General features: G+C 59.0%; 1 protein-coding gene across 7 annotated transcripts in view; it reads right to left on the reverse strand.

Annotated features, from left to right (window-relative positions):
* Positions 1–1,791: 1,791 nt before the first annotated feature.
* The window catches only part of AP3B2 (adaptor related protein complex 3 subunit beta 2), a 68,475-nt gene continuing 49,830 nt past the window's right edge, over positions 1,792–20,436 (reverse strand). For 4 of the 7 annotated variants that reach the window (XM_054042911.1, XM_054042910.1, XM_054042906.1 and 1 more), the window contains 9 exons: positions 19,943–20,120; positions 19,176–19,365; positions 18,844–18,937; positions 13,344–13,450; positions 12,254–12,485; positions 11,214–11,298; positions 10,218–10,315; positions 3,081–3,219; positions 1,792–2,438 (listed from right to left, as the gene is read on the reverse strand). In XM_054042911.1, the coding sequence (XP_053898886.1) occupies positions 2,288–2,438; positions 3,081–3,219; positions 10,218–10,315; positions 11,214–11,298; positions 12,254–12,485; positions 13,344–13,450; positions 18,844–18,937; positions 19,176–19,365; positions 19,943–20,120 (1,274 nt within the window). In that variant the 3' untranslated portion in view covers positions 1,792–2,287. The remainder of the gene's footprint in view (positions 2,439–3,080; positions 3,220–10,217; positions 10,316–11,213; positions 11,299–12,253; positions 12,486–13,343; positions 13,451–18,843; positions 18,938–19,175; positions 19,366–19,942; positions 20,121–20,436) is intronic. The other 3 variants (XM_054042913.1, XM_054042912.1, XM_054042908.1) reach the window with 1 other exon arrangement.

Genomic DNA, 20,436 nt, shown 5'->3' on the forward strand with positions numbered 1-20,436 from the left:
AAGGCCAGCCCACGGGTTGGTGTCATGGCCAAAGGCCAAGTCACCACAGGAGCCACCTGGCCTGCCAGGCAGTGAGGGAAGCAGGAGCTTTCTCCCATGGGCACAACTCCCACAGCCAGCCCGTCCCCAAGTGTGAGATGGGCAGGGAGGCGGGCCAGGGCCAGGAGCTGGCACCTGACTGGTCTGTGCCAATGTTTGTTGGTGGCAGGGGGTTTGCATCTGGGCGGTGGCAGTACTATCATGGAGGTGGCCACAGGCTGCTGTGGAGAAGGATGTCCTTGGCTGCAGCCCAGCAGGGCATCCCTTCCTGCAGTGCACCTCAGCCCAATGCCAGAGCGTCAGTTCTTGGCCTTTCTCCTGAGCCAGCCAGGGAAGGCCCAGGGCAGTGGGGAAGCCTGTGATGTGGACACTCAGCACTGAGCTGAGGTGAAAGATTCCCTGTCCCACTGCCAACCTCCTGGGAACATGCTGGGGGCACTGTAAGCCCATGCCAGCCTGGTGCCCACACTTGAGAGCCCCTAAGAAAGGGCCCAGGCTCCCCCCAGCTTCATGGGGCAGGGTTGGTTCGAGATGCTGAGCTGGGCCCAAGTTGGCTGGCACCTCACCACAGGTGCTGACTGCCCAGCCCCCCCGCACTGCACCACCATACTCCCGTACGTGGTGCTGAAGAAGACTAGCAGCAGATCCACAAATCTTCCCCCTCCAGGGGGATGTCCTCCTGCTCCACCCGCAGGATGATTAGCCTCGCCCCTTGGCTGCAGCTGGGCAACAGGCATCACGCCATCGAGTGGCCTCCAGAGGGAGTGGCCCACAAGCTGTCCCAGAGTGCCAGGAGGGACTGAGGCCAGGCTGGCTGAGCGGGACCTGGGCAGGGTGAGCTGGAGTTTGGTTGAGCTGGGCCCTTCATTTGGCCCCATGGAGATCTCTGTAGCGGGGGCCTGCTCCCTGGTGAAGAATGGGGCCCTTGCTGCAGCCTGCTGTTAATGGGGATTCCCTGCGCCCTGTGCGGAGCTGCCATGTAGGGTCACAGCGTGGTGCTAAGAGGCTTCTAGCCTGCTCCCCAGAGGCAGCTGCAGCATGGGGGGAGGTGCCCTTGGTGTATGGCTGGCAAGTTAAGTGGCTATGTCAATGAGTGGGGCTAGCAAACACAAGGGCTCTACCCATCACCCCCGTCCTGAGCTCTGCAGTGCCAAGGCCTCACTTCCCCACTGCATTCCTGCCCCTCCCAGGGCCCCACTCTGCAGGCCTGACTGCTGCACTGGCGGGGGGGGGGAGAGGCAGGGCTGGGCCAAGGCCGGGACAGGGCTCTTCAGAGCAGAAAGCGCAGAGAACCCTTCCCTATGCACAGGGAGGCCTGCGGACTCTTCCATCTCCTCTTGGCAGAAGGGCTAATACTGCCCCAAAGCGCCATCACCTGTGGGGAGCATTGAGCTGGGGCTGGCTGCCCCCTTCCTACCCTCTGCAAGCCCAGGGGAGGCAGCAGAGGGGCTCTCTGGACCTTCCTTCCCCTCCTGTGCTAGGCTCACTCCAAGCAGCATGGTATTTCCATAGCGTCTCTCCTCCAGGGTGTTTGCCAGCCGGGCCCCAGATGCTGGATCTCACAGATCGGGACCCTAAGGCCCCCACCCGCTCCCATTGCAAGGCTTAGACTGGGGCCTGCATTGCAGGGCCGGCTGCCAGCCCCAGCTGGGTCGGGAGAGGCTGCCGGGCTTGAGTGGGACGGGCACCTGGGCAGACCCACCGGGGGCTGGAGGAGTAATTCCACACACAAGGCAGAGCTGGGCAGCGGGACAGTTTCCAAGGGATTGTATTGAAGTTCCTGGTCATAATAAATAGAGCTACGGTGAGACCGGCACGGAGCGACTTCACGGCACGGAGCCCAAGGCTACACTGCCAGGGCGCCAGCAGGGCTTGCCGTCCATTGGCTGCTGCCCTGGTACCCACCTCCCAGCTCAGCAGCCTTCATCTGCTCCCCTCCCTCACCCCCTGCTCCTCAGGGACGCAGCCCGGTCTCGGGGGGGAACAAAAACCTCCAGGGCAGTGGCTTTGCGCCGGGAGTGGGGGTGGGGGGAGAAGGGGGCTAAGGACAGCAGGGAGCACCCTGTCCCAGTTCCCAAGCCGCAGAAAGGGGTGGGAGGAGCAGGTCTGTCTATCACTGCTGCCAGCCAATGGAGAGGGGGCTGAGATGTGGACAACAGAAGGTGCGGGGGGGGGAATCTTGGTGGGGGGATGGGCAGGGTGCTGTTCAGAGGCTGCGGGGGAATGGGGAGGAGCAGCAGCCTCCTGGTCACTGTGCCAAGGCCTGGCTAACATCCTGCACCAGCATGGTGCCAATCACCATCTTCTCACTGTTGACAGTTAGGTGGGCCCTGGCTCCTTCCTTCCGCTCCAAGGTGATGAGGACGAGGCTCCCGCTGGTCACCGTCTTGGCAGCGAACCTGCCCATGGGAAAGGAGGGGGCATGAAGGCACTGTCCTAGGGCAACACCCAGCTCATCCCCAGGGCTGTAGCCCAGTGCCGGGAGACGTGGCCCTGAGGCAGACAGCCTGTGCCTCAGCACTGGGTCTCTAGCCATCCCTTCTGCCTGCGTAGCACTGGAAGGGGCACGGTTGGGGCAGGGACTTCCCGCTAATGGCTGCTCCATTCACCCACCTGGTGTGGCCAGACCTGCCGACCACAGAGCTGCCTTGCAAACCACAGGAGAGCTGGGTCGCAGCCTGGAGCCCCTGTCCGGGCAAGGGACTGCCACAAGCAGCATGCCAGTGTCACATCCACTTTACAACAGTGTCCCCTGGTACTAATCTAGCCCAGGAACTGGCAGCCAAAGGCACCAGGAGCCGGCAGATCCCAGAGCAGCACGGGCAGGTCCCAGAGCGGGTGAATGCAAGGCACTGAGTAGAACATGGACCCGCCCCAGCCAGTGCCTGCCTGTTTCCCAATGGGGCAACAGGGGCTCTGGCCACAGCCCCTCTGTAACCCACAGCTCCTCGGTGCGGTGCTGTCTCCCCCAAGGGATGGCCGGCTGCTCCTTTCAGCTCCAGCAGTTGGGACTTGTGTGTGTAGATCGGGGTCCCCCGCACCTGTACTCATTGTCTGCTCCGCAGGGCACGCGGCTGACGTTGGCAGCTGCCGTCACTTGTTGGACGATCGTGTGGTCACTCTGGCATTTGTCCGGCAGCGTCAGCTTCTCCGTGATCTCACTCATTCCTGTCAGCTTGCCTGGAAAGGGGATTGGAGGGGGGTCAGCCTGGGGCAGCTCTGCAAAGGGTTGGGTGGAGCTATCCATGCGGCTAATCCGGTTTAAAGGATGGACATGGACAGGGCTGCATCCAGCCCCCTGAGACAAGCACCTTCCCTGATTTGAATGGCAGGGCTGAGCTGCCCGAGGACCCTCCCTGCAGCGGCTGGCAGAGGTAGGGCTGGGCCTTTGGCAACAAGGACGAAAACCATGCGGGGTGGGGTGGAGGGGAACAAACCGGTGCCAGGGACCAGTTCACGCAGGACTCTTCCAGACACCAGCTCCGCCCAGCATTTGAGGACCCAGGTGAGCTCCTTCTGCTTGGGCCAGTACTACCCCAATAGATTCTCCTGCAAGAACATGGCTAGTGGTTCAGGCGATGACCTGGCTCGGAGTCAGGTGGGGGTAGCTGTCTGGGTCAGTGTCAGGCTCTCTAAGCCTGCAGAGTAGTGCCGGGCAGGGCCAATGGGCTGGCTCTAGTGGCACTGTAACAAGCTCCTGTTGTGCCTTGCTGCTTATGTCAAACATCAGAGGCCCAGGAATAGTGTGTGCTAACTATACATGTGCCAGACCTAAGGGCACACCCTGCTGCTCCAGCTGGTTTCTAACACACAACACAGTGAGTGCCACTAGAAGGCCCACAAATTATTTAAAGGGACACTACCCTATTCCTATGCATTACATCAATGGGACAAGAGCCAGGAGGGCTGCAGAGTGCCTGTTCACAGGGGTGGGGCGAGATAGTCCCTTGGGGGCTCCTCCCAATTCACCCCAAGCCCTGGGGTCCTAAAAGGCCTGAACCCCCCCCCCCCAGCACTGGCTGGGGGTGGTCACACTCTTCCTAGGGCAGACCAGTTCCCCTTGCCCAGCCCATGCTGGTTCTGACATTGGGCTGGGCCTCCTGCACTGGCTGGCCTCAACCTGTTATTGAATGAAGTCAGAAAGCTGAACCCCGTCCGGGTCTCCCCGTGTGAGCTCATCCCTGGGACGGCTGTTTGTAGTGGGGAGCTTTGCTGCAGGCTCCGATCCCACTGAACTGTAACTGCGCCTCGGAGATTGCTCTAACACTGCACAAGAAATGGCTCAAAGGCCATTAGCTTCACTGGAGCTTGTGCAACCATGTCCTGCAGGCACTGTCCATTGTGTGTGAAGGGGGGAGGGGAGCAGACATTCCCTCCTTCACCTGCTAACAGGGCTCCAGGGCTCTCTACCCTGGGCCCAAGTCAAACGATCATCATTAAACCAGTGCAGGGTGGCTGTGAAACGCTCCCATTCCAAGTGAGCAGCGTTGTACCATGGGCCCTTCTTGTCCAGCCTCCTGCAATAGCCACCAGCAGCTCCTCACAAGGAAGGCAACCCCCGCAACACACTGAGCCAGCTGCCCACTGCTGTCCAGCAGGACGGGAGTTCTGCCCCGGCCCCGTAGTGCTCGGCTTAGCCCCTACTGCTGCAGGAGGTCTGACCTTAGCCTGCCGGCAGCAGAGCCAGCCGTGGCACTATTGGCCACAAACCCATTTGGTTCAGGAGAAAAAGCTAGAAGTAGTTAAATATCTTGAGCTTGGCTACAGCCAGCTACTGAAAGGGCTTCCTGACAGGACAGGCGGGGCCCAGCTGGCACAATGGGGTGACATGAGGCTGGACTTGCCCTAGGGAGACAAATGTGGCAGCCTAGGGGAACTGGCAGGAGCCCCCTCGCTCGTTTCACCTAGTCCAGCGCTAATGCTAGGGCCCAATCCGGCACTGGCCCCAGAAGAGGGGCTGGACAGGGCAGCAGGCCTTTTCCATTGCATACGACTAGGATTCTGACATCATAGAATAGAATAGAATCATAGAATATCAGAGTTGGAAGGGACCTCAAGAGGTCATCTAGTCCAACCCCCTGCTCAAAGCAGGACCAATTCCCAGCTAAATCATCCCAGCCAGGGCTTTGTCAAGCCGGGCCTTAAAAACCTCCAAGGAAGAAGACTCCACCACCTCCCTAGGTAACGCATTCCAGTGTTTCACCACCCTCCTAGTGAAATAGTTTTTCCTGATATCCAACCTGGACCTCCCCCACTGCAACTTGAGACCATTGCTCCTTGTTCTGTCATCTGCCACCACTGAGAACAGCCAAGCTCCATCCTCTTTGGAACCCCCCTTCAGGTAGTTGAAGGCTGCTATCAAATCCCCCCTCATTCTTCTCTTCTGGAGACTAAACAATCCCAGTTCCCTCAGCCTCTCCTCATAAGTCATGTGCTCCAGACCCCTAATCATTTTTGTTGCCCTCTGCTGGACTCTTTCCAATTTTTCCACATCCTTCTTGTAGTGTGGGGCCCAAAACTATTTTTTTTATTTTTTCCTTAAAAAAAAATAAAAAAAATAGCATGCCAGAGTCTCGTTCGTTATCGGAATTAACCAGACAAATCGCTCCACCAACTAAGAACGGCCATGCACCACCACCCACAGAACCGAGAAAGAGCTATCAATCTGTCAATCCTTTCCGTGTCCGGGCCGGGTGAGGTTTCCCGTGTTGCAAGCAAGTCCTGCCTTTGGAGAGAGGCAAACCCCTTCCCAGTGAGGGGGTGGGAATGCGAGGGGCTAACAAGCCTAGTGGGCCAGTAGAACAGTGCAGGCAGCCAGCCCCAGGCAGGAGCTGCCAAACAAAGGCCTGGGGAGTCCAGCTCCAGCCTGCTGGACTGGGGCAGGCCCGAGGGGGTGATGTTTGCAGTGTCAAGGCTGGTGGGGAATTGATCATTAGGGGACATTGCTGTAAAGCTGCCTCCAGCAATGACCTCAGGAACCATGAGACTCAACTCTGGTAGAGGCTGCACTGGGCCTGGGCACACATACCCATGGATGCAGCTGCAGTGGGAGGCGGACTGGCACAGGGTGAGGACTATACACGGAGGACGGAAACCCCTCTATGTCCTACCACGGCTCTCTGAGTTGCGGACCGCCCAGAACCTCAGCACCAATGAAATTAATTTCCTCTAGCTCCCCACTCTTCTCTCTGTGCCCCTGTACCCCCAACACCAGCCGTTCTGGAGCTCTGCCCACGACCCAGTTTGGATTACCCCACCCTCCACCCCATGATCCAGCTGGCAGGACCATGCTTCAGCAAAGGGCCTCTCCCTTTACCAAGCAGAAAGAGCCTGGGAATGCACATGTCAGCAGCCTCCCTGTTGCCATGCTGGTATGGAAACCTGAGGGATGCTGGATTCCAGTGTGGTACCCTGGCAGGTGGGATTGGGGGGGATGGCCAAGCCCCTCCTGCAATTTGCAGACAGACCACCCTGGGTGCAGGGCATGTAAAGCTTCATGTTGATTGGGGGTCCTGACATTGCACTGATGGTGCAGAGCAATGGCGCACCATAATGGCAGCACAGGTATGAGAGGTTGTGGCTCTACCTACCACCTGTCACCAAGAGAGGGCGCCAATAAACACCTATTGGAATTTAACCCTTTTGTGTCATGGGCTCCCCTTCATCTGCCTCCCCGGGAGCTCCCTGCTGCTAGAGCATGGTGCCTAACTGGGTGCAGCAGGGGAGGGAAGATCCCTCTGCCACCAAACCTTTCCCATCCCCAGTCTGGGGATTGTGGAATAGTCACCTGAGCTCCCCTCGCCTGCAGCTCTCAGGATCTGGCTGGGACCTGAGATGGCCGCTGTAATGCAGCCAGTCAGGCAGGCACTGGGGGGTCCTGGCCAGCCAGATGAGTTCCTGGGACTGCCAGGCAGATTCTGCAGCCTCAGGAGGTTCAAATCTGACCGCAGAGCTTCCCCTATCCCCAGCCTGGGCCCGTCCCAGCGAGCACTCAGAGCTGATCTGTAACCTGTTTCCAGGTGAGCCATTAGACAGGAGTAGCCCTCGAGGCCACTTTGGGCACAAATCCTCCACCTTCCCCACCCTCTCTGAGCCGGGCTCTGGGGATGGTTGGGCCCGAGGCGTGTTACGGCACTCAGAATAGGCGCAGGTGCATGCCACAGTCACGGCCTGGTGTGGCCAGCTCACAGTGCTGAGGGCTTGTGTTTAGGGTAAGGATGCTGCCAGGCAGCCCGCACTGGGACACCAGGGACCCAGTGCCTGAGTGCAGCTCCAAAAGCTGCAATGCAGGAGGGTGGCTGGTCAAACACTCGTGCCAGATGCTGGCTGCTCCTCTGAACCTTGGGGGGCTGCAGAGTGTGGCTGGGAGCATCCCCAGTGCAGGCTCGGGGGGCAGATGGGAATTGGGAATCCTACCAGGGCAGTGTCTCTGTGGCATCTGAGCATGTCTGCTTTCCCAGCCATTTACATACCCATACCGGGATTGGGGACTGAACCTGGCACCTGAGCACCAAGAGCCAGGCCTCGGCCTAGAGGACTGACTCCAATAGGCTCAGCCCAGAGGGCAAGCCGTGACCACACACACAGCCACTCCCATACGGACCCAGGGGAGTCACCAGGAGAGTCCAGAACCACGAGGGACAGTGAGGTAGGGAGACAGGCCAGCACCCAGGGTCCAGACCAGGCAGGGCAGGGAGTGGGGGCAGGCTGCACATTAACACGGAGCTATCCTAGGCCGGCGCGGGAGGAAGATGCGAGCCCTGTGGAGGGAGGGGAGGTGGCAGAGCAGTGGCTGGGCACACCTAGAGGAGGAGGGGCAGTGAGTGTAGATAGGGCTATCATACGTCCGGGTTTCCCTGGACATGTCCGGCTTTTCGCTCTTTAAATAGTCATTCGGGGGGGATTTCTAAAAATATCTGGGATTTCCCCCCGGTCGGCTATTTATCAACTGAAAAGCGCCTGACAGGGCAGCAGAGCGCCGCTTGCACTGGGGCCTCGGCAGCCAAAGCCCCTTCCCGGCTCCCCCCATCCTCTGCAGCCTTAGCACACCGTCCAGCAGTGCTGGGGGGCGGGGGTGTGCGCCTGTGAGGGAACGTGGCGGCGGGGCTGGCAGCGGCGGCCAGAGCCCCTCCTCCGCTTCCCCCCTCCTCCACAGCCTCAGCACGCCGCTCAGCAGTGCTCGGGCGGGGCGGGACGCTCCTTGGGGCACCGAGCCAGACACCTGCTCTAAGCCGAGCGGCACGGTAAGGGGACCGGGGAGTTGGAGAAGGGGGGCAGACAGGGAGTGGGGGGTTGGATGTCGGGAGTTTGGGGGGGGCTGTCAGGGGGGCAGGGGTGTGGAGAGGGGTTGGGACAGTCAGGGACAGGGAGCAGGGGGGCTTAGATGGGTGGGGGTTCTGGGGGTGCTGTCAGGGGGTGGGAAGTGGGAGGGAGTGGCTAGGGGGCGGGGCTACCCCCCAATGGAGTGTCCTCTTTTTTGAAAGTTCAGATATGGCAACCCTAGTGTAGAGCCAGGGTGGAGGAGAGGGTGACGCATGGTGAGAACGGCAGGGTGGGGGGAGGTGACCTAAGCAGCGGGAGATGGGGGTGGGAGAGGAGCTGGCCAAGGGCACCTGCCCGTAGCCCCCCGAGGAGCTGCAACCCCACGCTTAACCTGGATACTGCAATTCAGGCTGCAGCTGCCCTGGTCTGATGCGGCAGAGCAGCCTGTGGAGCCGACAGCACCAGCATGCACTGACTCTGCCTCAGGAGCCCTGCACCTGCAGAGACACGTCCCAGTATGCAATGCTCTGCTTGGTTCAGTCACCCTCTGCTCATACCAGGGTGGCCCATTGCATGCTGGGAGCATGTTGTCTGATCCCAGACAGCCCCCCGGAGAAAAGACCCCCAATATGACGGGCCCACACCGTGACCTGCTCGATGAGGCCTTCTGGATTCTCCCTGATGCTCCTTACTGCTGGGGGAGCTCCGTGGGGCCCTGGGAACCCATCTCCTCCTGAGCCCTCTGGCGGTGCTGTGCCACATCCTCCCTCCCTCCCCCCGCCTCAATCTCCAAGGCCAGGCCCTAGGCTGGGGAGGGGGCTAAAACAGTGCTAGCTTGCTGATCTAGAGAGCAGCTCACAGCCATGGACTCACTATGGGGCTGGCAGCAGAGCTAATGCTAAGGCTGGTAGAGGGAGTGGGGGAGGTAAGGGGGCAGCAGCGTCTCCTCCTCTGGGAGTCGCTCCTGGAGCTGCGACTTACCCGCACCCGTCCTTAACAGCTGAGCTAAGGAAAGCAAGGACGCAGAGGGGAATAAAATCGGTGTTAACATCAGCCGTTGGCACAGCCCCGCAGAGTGCAGTGCAGGGAGCCCCGCCTGGGCTAAGTTGCTGGGGGGGGGGCGGAGCTAGAAGTCACACAAGCATCAACTGAGAGGTGCTACCAGGCAGTGGCGGATTAGCCACTGGGCCTACGGGACCCGTGCCCAGAGGCCCTGGCCAATTGGGGGGCCCTGGAGCCCTGGGCAGGAGGGGAAAGCCCCCGCGCCATGACCCTGCTCCTGGGCAGCAGGGCCGGGCAGGTGGGGCCGTGGGGGAAACCCCTGCGCCTCTTGACCCCGCTCCCCAGCAGCCAGTCGGGGGAAACTCCTGCCTGCCCCCACCCCCACTACTTGGCATTCACACTGGGTGCAGCAGTGGGGGAAGCCCCCTGCACCTCTGACCCCGCTCCTCAGCGGAAACTGGGGGGCAGCAGGGGAAGCCTCAGCACCAAGACCCTCGCTGCAGCCCCGGGACTGGAGGAGCTCTCACTACCTGCTGCAGCCTCAGGGCTGGGGGAGCGCTCACTCCCTACTGTGGCCTGGGGCTGTGGTGAGGGGGAAAGAGCTTCTCCAGACTTGGGGCCGCAGTGGAGAGGTGGAATGGGGGGGACCTTGGGTGGAACAGGGGCGGGGCCCTGGGGAAGGGGCAGAAAGGGGTGGGGCCATGGGCAGGGTCACATACAGAGGCCTGGACCTGTCATTGGCCAGGTGAGGAGGGAAGGGGTCATGAGGTCTTTCACCCTGCTCCGAGTGCCAGGGATGCTGGACTCTGGAGACCTCCCTGCTTGGGCTGGGCAGGGAGGGAGGCTGGGTGCCCACGGCAGGGTGAGCTTTGCAGACTCTCTAGAGGCAATCAGCACGCTTGCTCAGCACTCACCTTGCTCCTTCTTGAACTCGTTCTCACTCATGAATACTGGGGCCATGAGCTCTCCCACCGGCGGCTGGATGGAGACGTAGAACTGACGCGAGTGGGTGCTGGAGGAAACATGCCACAGTGAGAAGGACCCAGCCCGGTTGACCCGGGGAGTTGAGGGCAAGTGTCAATCCCCACCATGCTCTGCCCTGCATGCCAGGCCCAGCTCACCAGCAGTGGCAGCCACCCCTCTGAGAGTGCTCCAAAGCCCGGTGCAAAGGGGGAAGGTGCCACTGCCCCACTACAGGGGTGGGGAAACTGAGGCACGGGAGAGGAGGGTCAGAAGCAGATCCCACCAGCGCTCAGCAGCCAATGCAGCAGCTTGTTACCATCCAGCCCTTGATGCTCTCTGGACAGCAGGGAGGAAGGAGCTCATCCGTGCCCGACTAGACACCCTGTTTCTAAGCACACGCTCTGCCATGTCAGGCAATGGGGCAGCCCAACAGCTCAGTGCCAGATGGTGGGCTACGTGCCCACTGCTGCCTAAGAGAAGGCAGGTCCTGGCTTAGTTCCCTTCTAAGGGGGGGGGGGGGGTGAATCCATGGTGGTGTGGGAGTCACTGACTGAGGGGGCCAGGAACAAGAACACTTCTCTGCTTCCTCATCCTGTAGGGCCCATTTGTGAGCCCCCTCTCTGATCAAAACAGCAGCACTTGGGCTGGAACGGCTTCGCTGTGGACTCACACGGGGATCAAAGCCACCCTGCGCTGGTAACACCTGAACGCCTGGCATTAGAGCTCCACTAGGCTCCACAGTTACCACCCCACTGAGATGAATGGGGCACAGCCCTGCCCTGGGGTCCCAAGGTGATGTGTCTGGTGGGCCGGATCTGGGGCCAAGAATCCGACCTCCTGTGGAAGGGACGCACACCAGCCCAGCCGAGCGCTGACGAGGGTCCTGGAGCCTTGCTAAGAGGGGTAACTCCTGCCTGTGCCCGTGGGGGGCAGGGAGGGGAACTCACCACAGCTGGAAGTTGGCCGCCTGGGTGGAGTCGCAGAAGTCGATGCCCATGATTACGTTGGCGGTGTCGCCAGGTGCTAAGGACTCTGTAAGCACAGGGACAGCTTGTGACGCAGACATAGCGGTCTCCACCTGGGCTGGGCCAGGCTGGCAATGCACACAGTCATGGAATCCCCTTGGTCTCTGGAAGGCAGCCTAGGGGAATCCCAGCCTGTGATGCATGAACTGCAATGGCTTTAGCCAGCTCCCTGCTGCACATACACCTCAGGCCAGGTCCTTCCATGAAGCCTACAGGGGTGTGGGGTCTGTGTGTGTGTCCTGAGGATGCATGTGCAGCCCTCAGCCTGTGACTCCGCCCACAGGGCCCCGGGGGAGGAACGCTGCTCACTTTGGGGGAGGGTTCCGCCACCTAGAGGTGCCCAGGCCGGCACGGCTGACGGGGGGCTTCCTGCTGGGACCTCCCAGGTGGGGCCATCAGCCTGGGAGAGGCCAGTGCCAGTGACGTGAGGATCCATCCCCCATCCCATGGCAAACTGGGGTGCAGGTAAAGACACCGTTGCCCCCGAACTTACCCCCAAATATAGTGTGCCTGGGTGACAATTAGGGCCCCATTCTAGTGCCCCCCGAATGGCTCCTAGGAGATTGCAGCTGCAGCACATGTAGGCAGAGGGGCCCAGATCATGTCTCAGCCAGGCAGCTTCGTGGGGCATCTTCTCTGCCCTACCCCCCGATTTTGGTCCACAACTGAGCAGCTACCCCCACCCCACCCAACACAGAGCATTTGGTGGCAACAGCCTAGTTGAGGGGCTCGCAGCCTGGCCCTGGCAGTGGGAGGGGCTGGCCGCCTGGGCTCCCGCTGGTCAGCGTGAAGCCTGCATCCTGAAAAGCCCAGAATGTGCATCACGCCAGGGAGCCTCACTCAGTGGGCAGCATCAGGCTTCGCCACCGACTCACTGCATGAGCAGCCCTGGCTGCAGCCCTGGGAGAGCGAGCCTGCCTTTGGGAGCCCCATCATCCCAGCCCAAGGCCAGCCGGCTTTACCAATCTCCTGGAACTCCTGGATTCGCATCCCAGACACCAGCTTGGGCTCGCTGACCCGCAGGTTCTTCACCTCCGACTCTGTATTGTTGGAGAACTGGATCTGCACGGCCACCATGTGGGGGTCAGGGGGGAAGGGCTGCCGGTTGAAGTAGTACTCCACCGAGAGCCCCTCGCCCGCCATGCGGTGCAGCAGCTCATAGGTCTTCATGGTGCTGAACACGGGGCTGAGCATCTGGGCAGAGGGAGGGAGAAAGGCCGTTGGCACACGCCGGGGGTGAGTCGCAGGCTGGGGAGCAGTGATGAGCCAATCCCTATGCTCCAAGGCAGGGGAAGCGAAGGAATCACTTCAGGAACTGATCCCACCTCCACTGCTACCTGCAGATGCCTGAGGCCCTGGGCTGGGGGAGCAGGACTCTGGGTGACTGGGCCGGGCTTGCGAGTCCTTCCCCCTTTTGAGCCGTGGCATTGGGACAGTTTTTGGAGTGGGGGTGCTGAGCTGCACCCCTCTTACCCCTGTCCGTGCCCCTTACTGCCCCCTAGAGCTGGGGCCAGGAGCAGGGCCGTGGCTCTGGGAGGAGGGGATGCAGACAGGGCTATGGCGGCAGAGGCTAGGGCCACAGCTAGGGGTGGGTGCGGAGCCCTGGGCATGGGGCTGGAGGCTGGGACACTGGGGCCAGCAGCAGAGCCCTGGGGACCGGGGGCCGAGCGGGACCCCGGGCTGGCAGCGGAGCTCCCAGGCGCGGGGCTGGCAGCCGAGCGGGAGCCGGGGCTGGCAGCGGAGCCCCCTGGAAGCAGCAGGGCAGGCAGCCAGGACTCTGGGCAGCAGGGGTGCAGGGCCGGTGGCCAGGAAGGGCCCGTGCCTATGCTCTTGGGGTGGCCTTGTTCTCCCAAAGGAACCCCAGGGCCTACCTGCTGCCCCATCACTAACTCCCAGTCCTCCACAAGAGGGGGCGCAGTGGGGGATCCCCCGGCAGAGTGCAGCGCAGGGGAGGCCTCACCGTGGCTTTCTAGGCCTCCTTACGCAGCGCTCTGGAAGGCGGGATCCAGCGGCAAGGCCGCCGTCCCAGCATGAAGAACCAGGGTCACTCACGGTAGGAGTCAGCGAGGCGTCGGTCAGTGTGAGTCCCTCCAGGTCAGTCACCAGGCTGGTGGAGACAATAGCGGGGGAGGAGGCTGGCTGGGGTGGAGCGGAGGTGACTGCGAGGCAGAGACAAGTGGATTAAGAACAGGTGGTAGCCAGGACTGTCGAAAGCCCAGCCCAGTCTGTCAGGACCAGACAAGCAGGGGCAGGGAGGGTGTCACTGGTTACGAGTCTCCTGACGCCTGGGGTTTGTTCTCCCATCAGTGTTGGGAGTGGCAGGGGTTGTGCAGGTATTGCCCAGAGCCGGGGGGGGGGAGGGGACACGACCCCACCCCTGGTGGCTTGGAAAGTGGGATATCCAGGAACGCCCAGCAGAGCCCTCTGCTGCCCCTGTTAGCAGCCCAGGTGGACTGGCAGTCACTTGATGAGACTGCAGGAAGTAGCAGGGAGCCTGGGAGCTGCTGGGCATGGGGGTAGGGCACTGCCCTGAATACAGACTATGAAACTGACAACCAACCGCAGAACAGAGCTGAGTGTGGTGCCTCCTCGGGCAGGTCTCATCCAGGGCCCAAGCCCAGCCCCAGGGGCGCTGCTTGCTCTGCCGCTGCCCAGAGCCTTTGGTTTTGCTCTAAGCTACCTCTGCTGGTGCTGAAAGGTGCCAGGCCCAGCCCAGCAGCCACAGCACAGTAGGTGGCAAGGCTAGCGCCCGCTGTGCCACCCAGCCCTGCCCTGGATGGGGCACTAGGGCTGAGAGGGCATCTCCATCTCCAGGGTGTGCTCACTCCTCAGCCCCGCTCCCTTGCCCAACAACAAGGGAGCCAGTTAGTTAAAGGCCAGCTCGGAGAGTGGTTTTGTGATGGGGACACAGAGAGGACGGAGACCCGATTCACCACCCCATTGAGAGCGAGAGTGGCTGTGTGGGTAAAGCTCTAGCAGGGGAACAAAGAGACCTGGGCTCTATTCCAAGCTCTGCTGGTGACTGTGGGCAAATCACATTTTCCTCAGTTTCTCATCAGTTCAATGGTACACTTTTCAGCCAAGCACTTAACAAAGGTGGTCAGTAGCATCACCCCCATTTTACAGATGGGAAAACTGAGGCACAGAGAGAAGCGACTTGTCCAAGGTCACCGAGCAAAGCAGTGTAGAACCAGGACTAGAACCCAGGTCTATCCTGTAAGCCTCCCTGGGGTATTGGAGAAGGATTCATTGTAAAGTATTTGTAAAGTGCTTTGAGATTCCTGGCCAGGGAGGAGCAGCGGATCATTAATTCGAACTGGCTGAAAACTTTTCACTGAAATAATTTTTTTTGACAGAAAATAGCTTTTTCTTTGGTGACAAAACCAGATATGTTCATACACAAAAAATCCATTTCCATCAAAAACTGTAGGGTTTTTGTCATAAATGCTAAAAAACTTAATTTGTCAGTTTCTGGCAACCAATTTTTTTTTGGTTTTTACACAGAAATGTCAATTCACAGCAACCAAAACACAAAAAAAAATTGTTCCATTTTAAATCCATACCAAAAATTATTATTATTTTTTTAAATGGAGATATCCTATCTCCTAGAACTGGAAGGGACCTTGAAAGGTCTTTGAGTCCAGCCCCCTGCCTTCACTAGCAGGACTAAATACTGATTTTGCCCCAGATCCCTAAGTGGCCCCCTTAAGGATTGAACTCACAACCCTGGGTTTAGCAGGCCAATGCTCAAACCACTGAGCTATTCCTCCCCCCTTTTCTGAGGGAGACAGACCAACATTTGTGCCAACATTTTTCATAGATCAGAATTACTGTTATCTAGTTGTACTTCTGTAGCCTGGGAGTACTAGGCGCTGCACAAACACAGAACCAAAAGGTGGCCCCTGGCCCATAGATCTGCAATGTCAGAGTCTTAACTTCCTAGTCAGACTTTCCACAGGCCACTCTCCATCACCCTGGACATCCTGGGACAAACCCAACCTGACCTATGTGGGCCAGCACCACACAGCACAATTATGGGGCCAGGGGTAGACTCTTGTGCTATTTATGTGGGATGAGCTCACACATCTTAGAACGTGGCTCTTTTCTCCTTAACTAAAGAACGGTTTTCCATGGTCCTGGAGGGTGAATTCCCATGAGGGAAATTTCTCTCCTGCCTGGATCCCAGGTGCTCACTCAGACGCTGAGAGAAAGGAGGGTGGGAACTAGGGACACCAGGTTGAAATCCCCCCCATGCAAAGGGTTGGGCAAGGCCTAGGCACCAGAGGAAGAACATGCTCCCAGCATCTGCAGCCACATAATAAAGGTAATGTCAAGGCTCCCTCAGCACCATGGACAGATCACACAGCTATGAAGAACCAACCAGCAGGCAGCTCATGAGCCCAGTGGGAGGATATCAGAACTACATGCATAAGCACTCCCTCCCTGTGCAAGGACACAGGCGCTGCCCCTTTAGAGCATGCAAGGGTCCCAGAGTGCTTTGCAGGCAATTATGATTATGCCAGGGCCAGGGAGGCATTAGTTACATCTCGCAGTGGACTCAGGAGAGCTGAGGTCTATTCCCAGCTCAGTCACAGTTCTGCTGGGTGACCTTGGGAAGTCACTTCCCTGACCTATGCCTCAGTTTCCCCATGTGTAAAAGGGGATAATGATACTGCCCTCCTCTCTGAAGTGCTTTGAGATCTAGGGATGGAAAGTGCTGTATTAGGATTAAGGGTTATTATTACTACTACAACAAATGGAGAAACAGACAGAGGAATTTGCCCATGGTTGCACTGTAAGTAATAAGGACAGGCAGAAATTGGAACCCAGGAGTCACGGCTCCCTGTCCCTCTCTAACCACTAGACTATGCTGCTACAAAATCTAGTCGTGCTCATTGGGCCAAGTCCCTTCTGGTCTCCTCCCCTGAGGCTCGCTCTGTCACCAAACACAGGACCCCGCAAAAGAGCCAAGCCACTCCAGAGCCTCTTGGGCGTCCCTCAGAGTCTTGTCTCAGCCCCCACCTTCCCCACACTGAGCTCAGGCTGCTCCTGAAGAGGGTCGTCTCATCCCCTGCTCACTCCTTCCCCGAGAAGCCACATTTCCCAGGACACCTGCTCTCGGGCCATAAGGGATCCTGTGCACACACTGAGCGTGACACCACTCCCGTCCTCAAAGTCTGTCCCAAGGAGAGTCCCTGTGTCTTTGCTGCACACCCCTCTCCCCAGGCCCTGGCCCTGGCTGCCCTGCAGGCTCAGCCACGGAAGCAGGATTTCCTAGCACGTGGGCCATGCGCTGCTTGGCCCAGAGAATGGTTTTAACTTGTGATGCCGCATTACCCATGCCAGGGCCACGCATCAGGCTGAACACAGGATGCTGAGCCCACAACACGGCAGTGCAGGATGCGAGCGAGGCACCACTGTGGCCCTGGTGTTACACTCAGCATGCGGGTGAGAGCAGACTAACCCACTGCCGTGCTGGCATTAGGCACCTGCCCCCTTGCAGTCCCAGAGGGCCCCCTGAAAGCCACATTTGGCCCACAAGGGCCTTCTATTCGGCTCACTGGGCATCAGATGCTCCCCCTGGTTCCCCGCTGGTGGCTCGGCTATAAGGATGGCCCTGCTGCCTAGCTCCAACTCTGCCTGGGGTCAGCCGGAGCTGCGTAGCAGCAGAAACCCCAGTGGGGAGCAGGAAGGAACAGTTGATGCCTGGCGGACCAGACGGAAGGCCCTTGCCAGCAGCTCCGGTCCCTGTGCTCCCCTGCAGGCAGTGCCAGGCGGCCCCTTCCCCCCCCTGCAGAGCATCCTCCAAGCTGTCACGTGCCAGTCCCAGGTAGGGTGACCAGATAGCAAGTGTGAAAAATCGGGACGGGGGTGGGAGGTAATAGGGGCCCATATAAGAAAAAGGCCCAAATATTGGGATTGTCCCTATAAAATCAGGACATCTGGTCACCCTAGTCCCAGGCCTCGGCGAGGGGTGCTCAGAGGTGAGTCAGTGCAGGGATGTTACAGCCCAGGAGCAGGCACGGTTGCACAAGGAGGACACAGAGGTAGAGCCAGACCTGAGTAGCAGGGCCTCCTGGACAGCAGAGCCCCCAGTTGGGAGAAGGAGCCAGGCACAGGGGGAGGTGGGGTGTGACGTTATTGACATAAAATGGGACCGTATAGATCATTGTTGCAACCAAGGTCCTGTAGTGGCACCCAAATCTTGTATAAAGGGGGTCAAATGGGGTGTCTAGGACAAGGTTATGGTTTGCTGGTTATGATTATGCTGTCTATATGTGTGTATCAGTTTTGTAGTTGAAGTTATGAATATTGGCTCTATACTGTCTGTATGGCAAACTTATGCTATGCTTCTGGGTGACATCCCAGACAAGCTGAGATTAGCTCTGCCTAGTCTGCTTGATGGCCCATTAAGGACCATCAGCTATACAATGGACCCATTGAGAGAAGGCAGATACGCCTTGTAACTCAGCAAAGTATGCAGGGACTGGCCCATGTGACTCCAGACTCCATTTTGCTGTAATTTTCCACAGTAAGAACAAAGAGGTGTTCTTACACCTGGAAAAGACTATATAAGGCTGATGCCTCATCTCCATCTTGTCTTCAATCCTGCTTCTTACCTCTGGAGAAACTTTGCTACAAGCTGAAGCTTTGAACAAAGGACTGAGGACCCATCCCAGCGGGGAATGTATTCCAGAGACCTGATTTGAACCTGCAGTTTATTCCATCGCTGCTGCAAGCCTGAACCAAGAACTTTGCCATTACTGTATGTAATTGATTCCATTTAACCAATTCTAACTCTCATCTCTATCTTTTTCCTTTTATGAATAAACCTTTAGATTTTAGATTCTAAAGGATTGGCAACAGCGTGATTTGTGGGAAAGATCTGATTTGTATATTGACCTGGGTCTGGGGCTTGGTCCTTTGGGATCAGGGGAACCTTTTTCTTTTACTGGGGTATTGGTTTTTATAACCATTTGTCCCCATAACGTGTGGCACTGGTGGTAATACTGGGAAACTGGAGTGTCTAAGGAGATTGCTTGAGAGACTTGCGGTTAGCCAGTGGGGTGAGACCGAAGTTCTCCTAGTCTGGCTGGTTTGGTTTGCCTTAGAGGTGGAAAAAACCCCAGCCTTGGGCTGTAACTGCCCTGTTTAAGCAATTTGTCCTGAGTTGGCACTCTCAGTTGGGTTCCGCCAGAACCGCATTGTCACATGGGGATAGGACAGGCTCTGGGGGAAGCTACCGCCTGTGTCCCCCACTGTCCCCATCTTCCTCCCAGTTCCAGGTAGGGCCTCCAGAATTGAGCTTTTCAGGGGGCCCCCCATCAGACAAACACCATCACTAACTCCCGTGAGAGCCAGGCAGCAGACAGGCAGGGAAGCTACAGATCCAAACAGGGAGGAGGAGAAATGGTAGCAAACCAGGGGAGAGATGGGGAGATGGAGGGAAGGTGTCAAGAGAAGTCTCCCTGCCTCTCTCCCCTGCCCTGCCCCAGCCCATAGTGCAGTGGGGATAAACCGTGGGGATGAGCTGTAGGGCAGCGAGACTCACAGTCATCCAGGTCCAGCAAGGAGATCTCCTTGGTCCCTTTCCTGGAGGCCTTTGGGGCGGGTTTGCTGCTGGGAGGCTGCAAGAGAGGACAGAACTGGGGCAATATGACTGTCAGATGGGGCGGGGGAGCTTGGAAGGAGCACAGGGCCCAGCGAGGCCCAGCCCAGCACTGGGAGCCCTGGGTGCAGGGTACTCAGAGAGGGGCAGGAGCTGAGTCCAGGCCCGTGCATGGGAGGATGGGAGCCCCGGCCCACCTCTCTGCAGGGCAGGTGGGTGGTGCCAGGGCTCAGCGGCAGCGAGCCCCTCCCTGGCCACCCAGCCCATCGCCTCACCGTGGTTCTCCTCTTGCTCTCTGGCTCTGACTGGGATTCCTCTGCCTCGGAGCCTGAGTCTGACTCGGACGAGCTGCTCTCCGAGATGCTGCCCTCCTCCCATGAGGTCTCGGAACCTCCTTTCTCTTCATGCTGCGGCTTCTTCTTCTTCCCCTTCTTCCCCTGCTCCTCCTCCTCCTCGCTGGGGTCGCTGGGGGAAAGAGAGGGTCAGGCACAGGGCACCACCGACACCTCGCACGCCCCTTGGGCCCCATGACTGCCAGGAGGCACCTGCTACCAGTGGCTAATTTACATACTTTGATATCATTGGATAAGAGCCACGGCTGGGGACCATACGTCTGAGCTAGACTCACCCTCTCCGGCAAATTTATCTGGTGGGATAATCACATTGTGCCGATGTTGGGGTGATATCACCCCAAGCTGTGACACACCCTGGGTGGCTGACACCCTCCCCACCCACCCCATCTCCAGCACTCCTGCGCTGTCCCCTGCTGGCTGAGCGACTGACATCCCCCCCACCAACACTCCTGCATGTCCCCCTGCTGGCACTGGAGCAGCTGGGCCCAGCTTTTCAGCCTGGGATCTCTGCCTGGCACCCCGGCCGATGTCAGTGAAAGGAGGGGGCACAGGCAAAGGTGCTGGGTGTTAAAGGCATGAGAAACATACATGGTGGGATGGGCTGTAGTCCCCCCATGTCCCCGGGGGTGTTCCCCAGTCCTCAACTGGTTGCACCTCCTGCCCCCACTTCCCGCCACAGTCTGTGATACCTCCCAGCACTCTCCAGGCAGGCTTTCCGGGGCCCTTCCTTTCCCTTCTTCTTCTTCTTCTTCTTCTCCTCCTCCTCCGACTGGTCTCCACTCTCCTCGCCCCGGCTTCCCGAGTCAGAGCCACTCTCGCTGCTGCTGCTGCCACTCTCGCTCTCCGACTCACTGACAGATTCCGGTTCTGGGAGAGAGAGAGAAAATCTCAGTGTTGACAGCCCTTGCCAGGCACCGTCTGCAAGGCCGGACTGCCCAGTCCCCTCGCGCCCCCCCACCCCCACCCCAGCTGCCACGCCATACTGCCATCCCATGCACTTGATCCTTCCCTCCAGGGGCATTACACTGCCATGGTCGCTGGGCCAGGGGTTCCCCCAGGTGGTGCGCTGGAGAGGGGGAAAGAAGGGAGTCATCACGTCATTCCCATATGTGCACACAGATGCGCCCTGTCCCCCGTGGACGATGCTGGCTGTGCCCGCTCCCCACGAACAGCCAGGAGGCAG

Source organism: Malaclemys terrapin, chromosome 10 (assembly GCF_027887155.1).
Source record: "Malaclemys terrapin pileata isolate rMalTer1 chromosome 10, rMalTer1.hap1, whole genome shotgun sequence".
Taxonomy (NCBI): domain Eukaryota; kingdom Metazoa; phylum Chordata; order Testudines; family Emydidae; genus Malaclemys; species Malaclemys terrapin.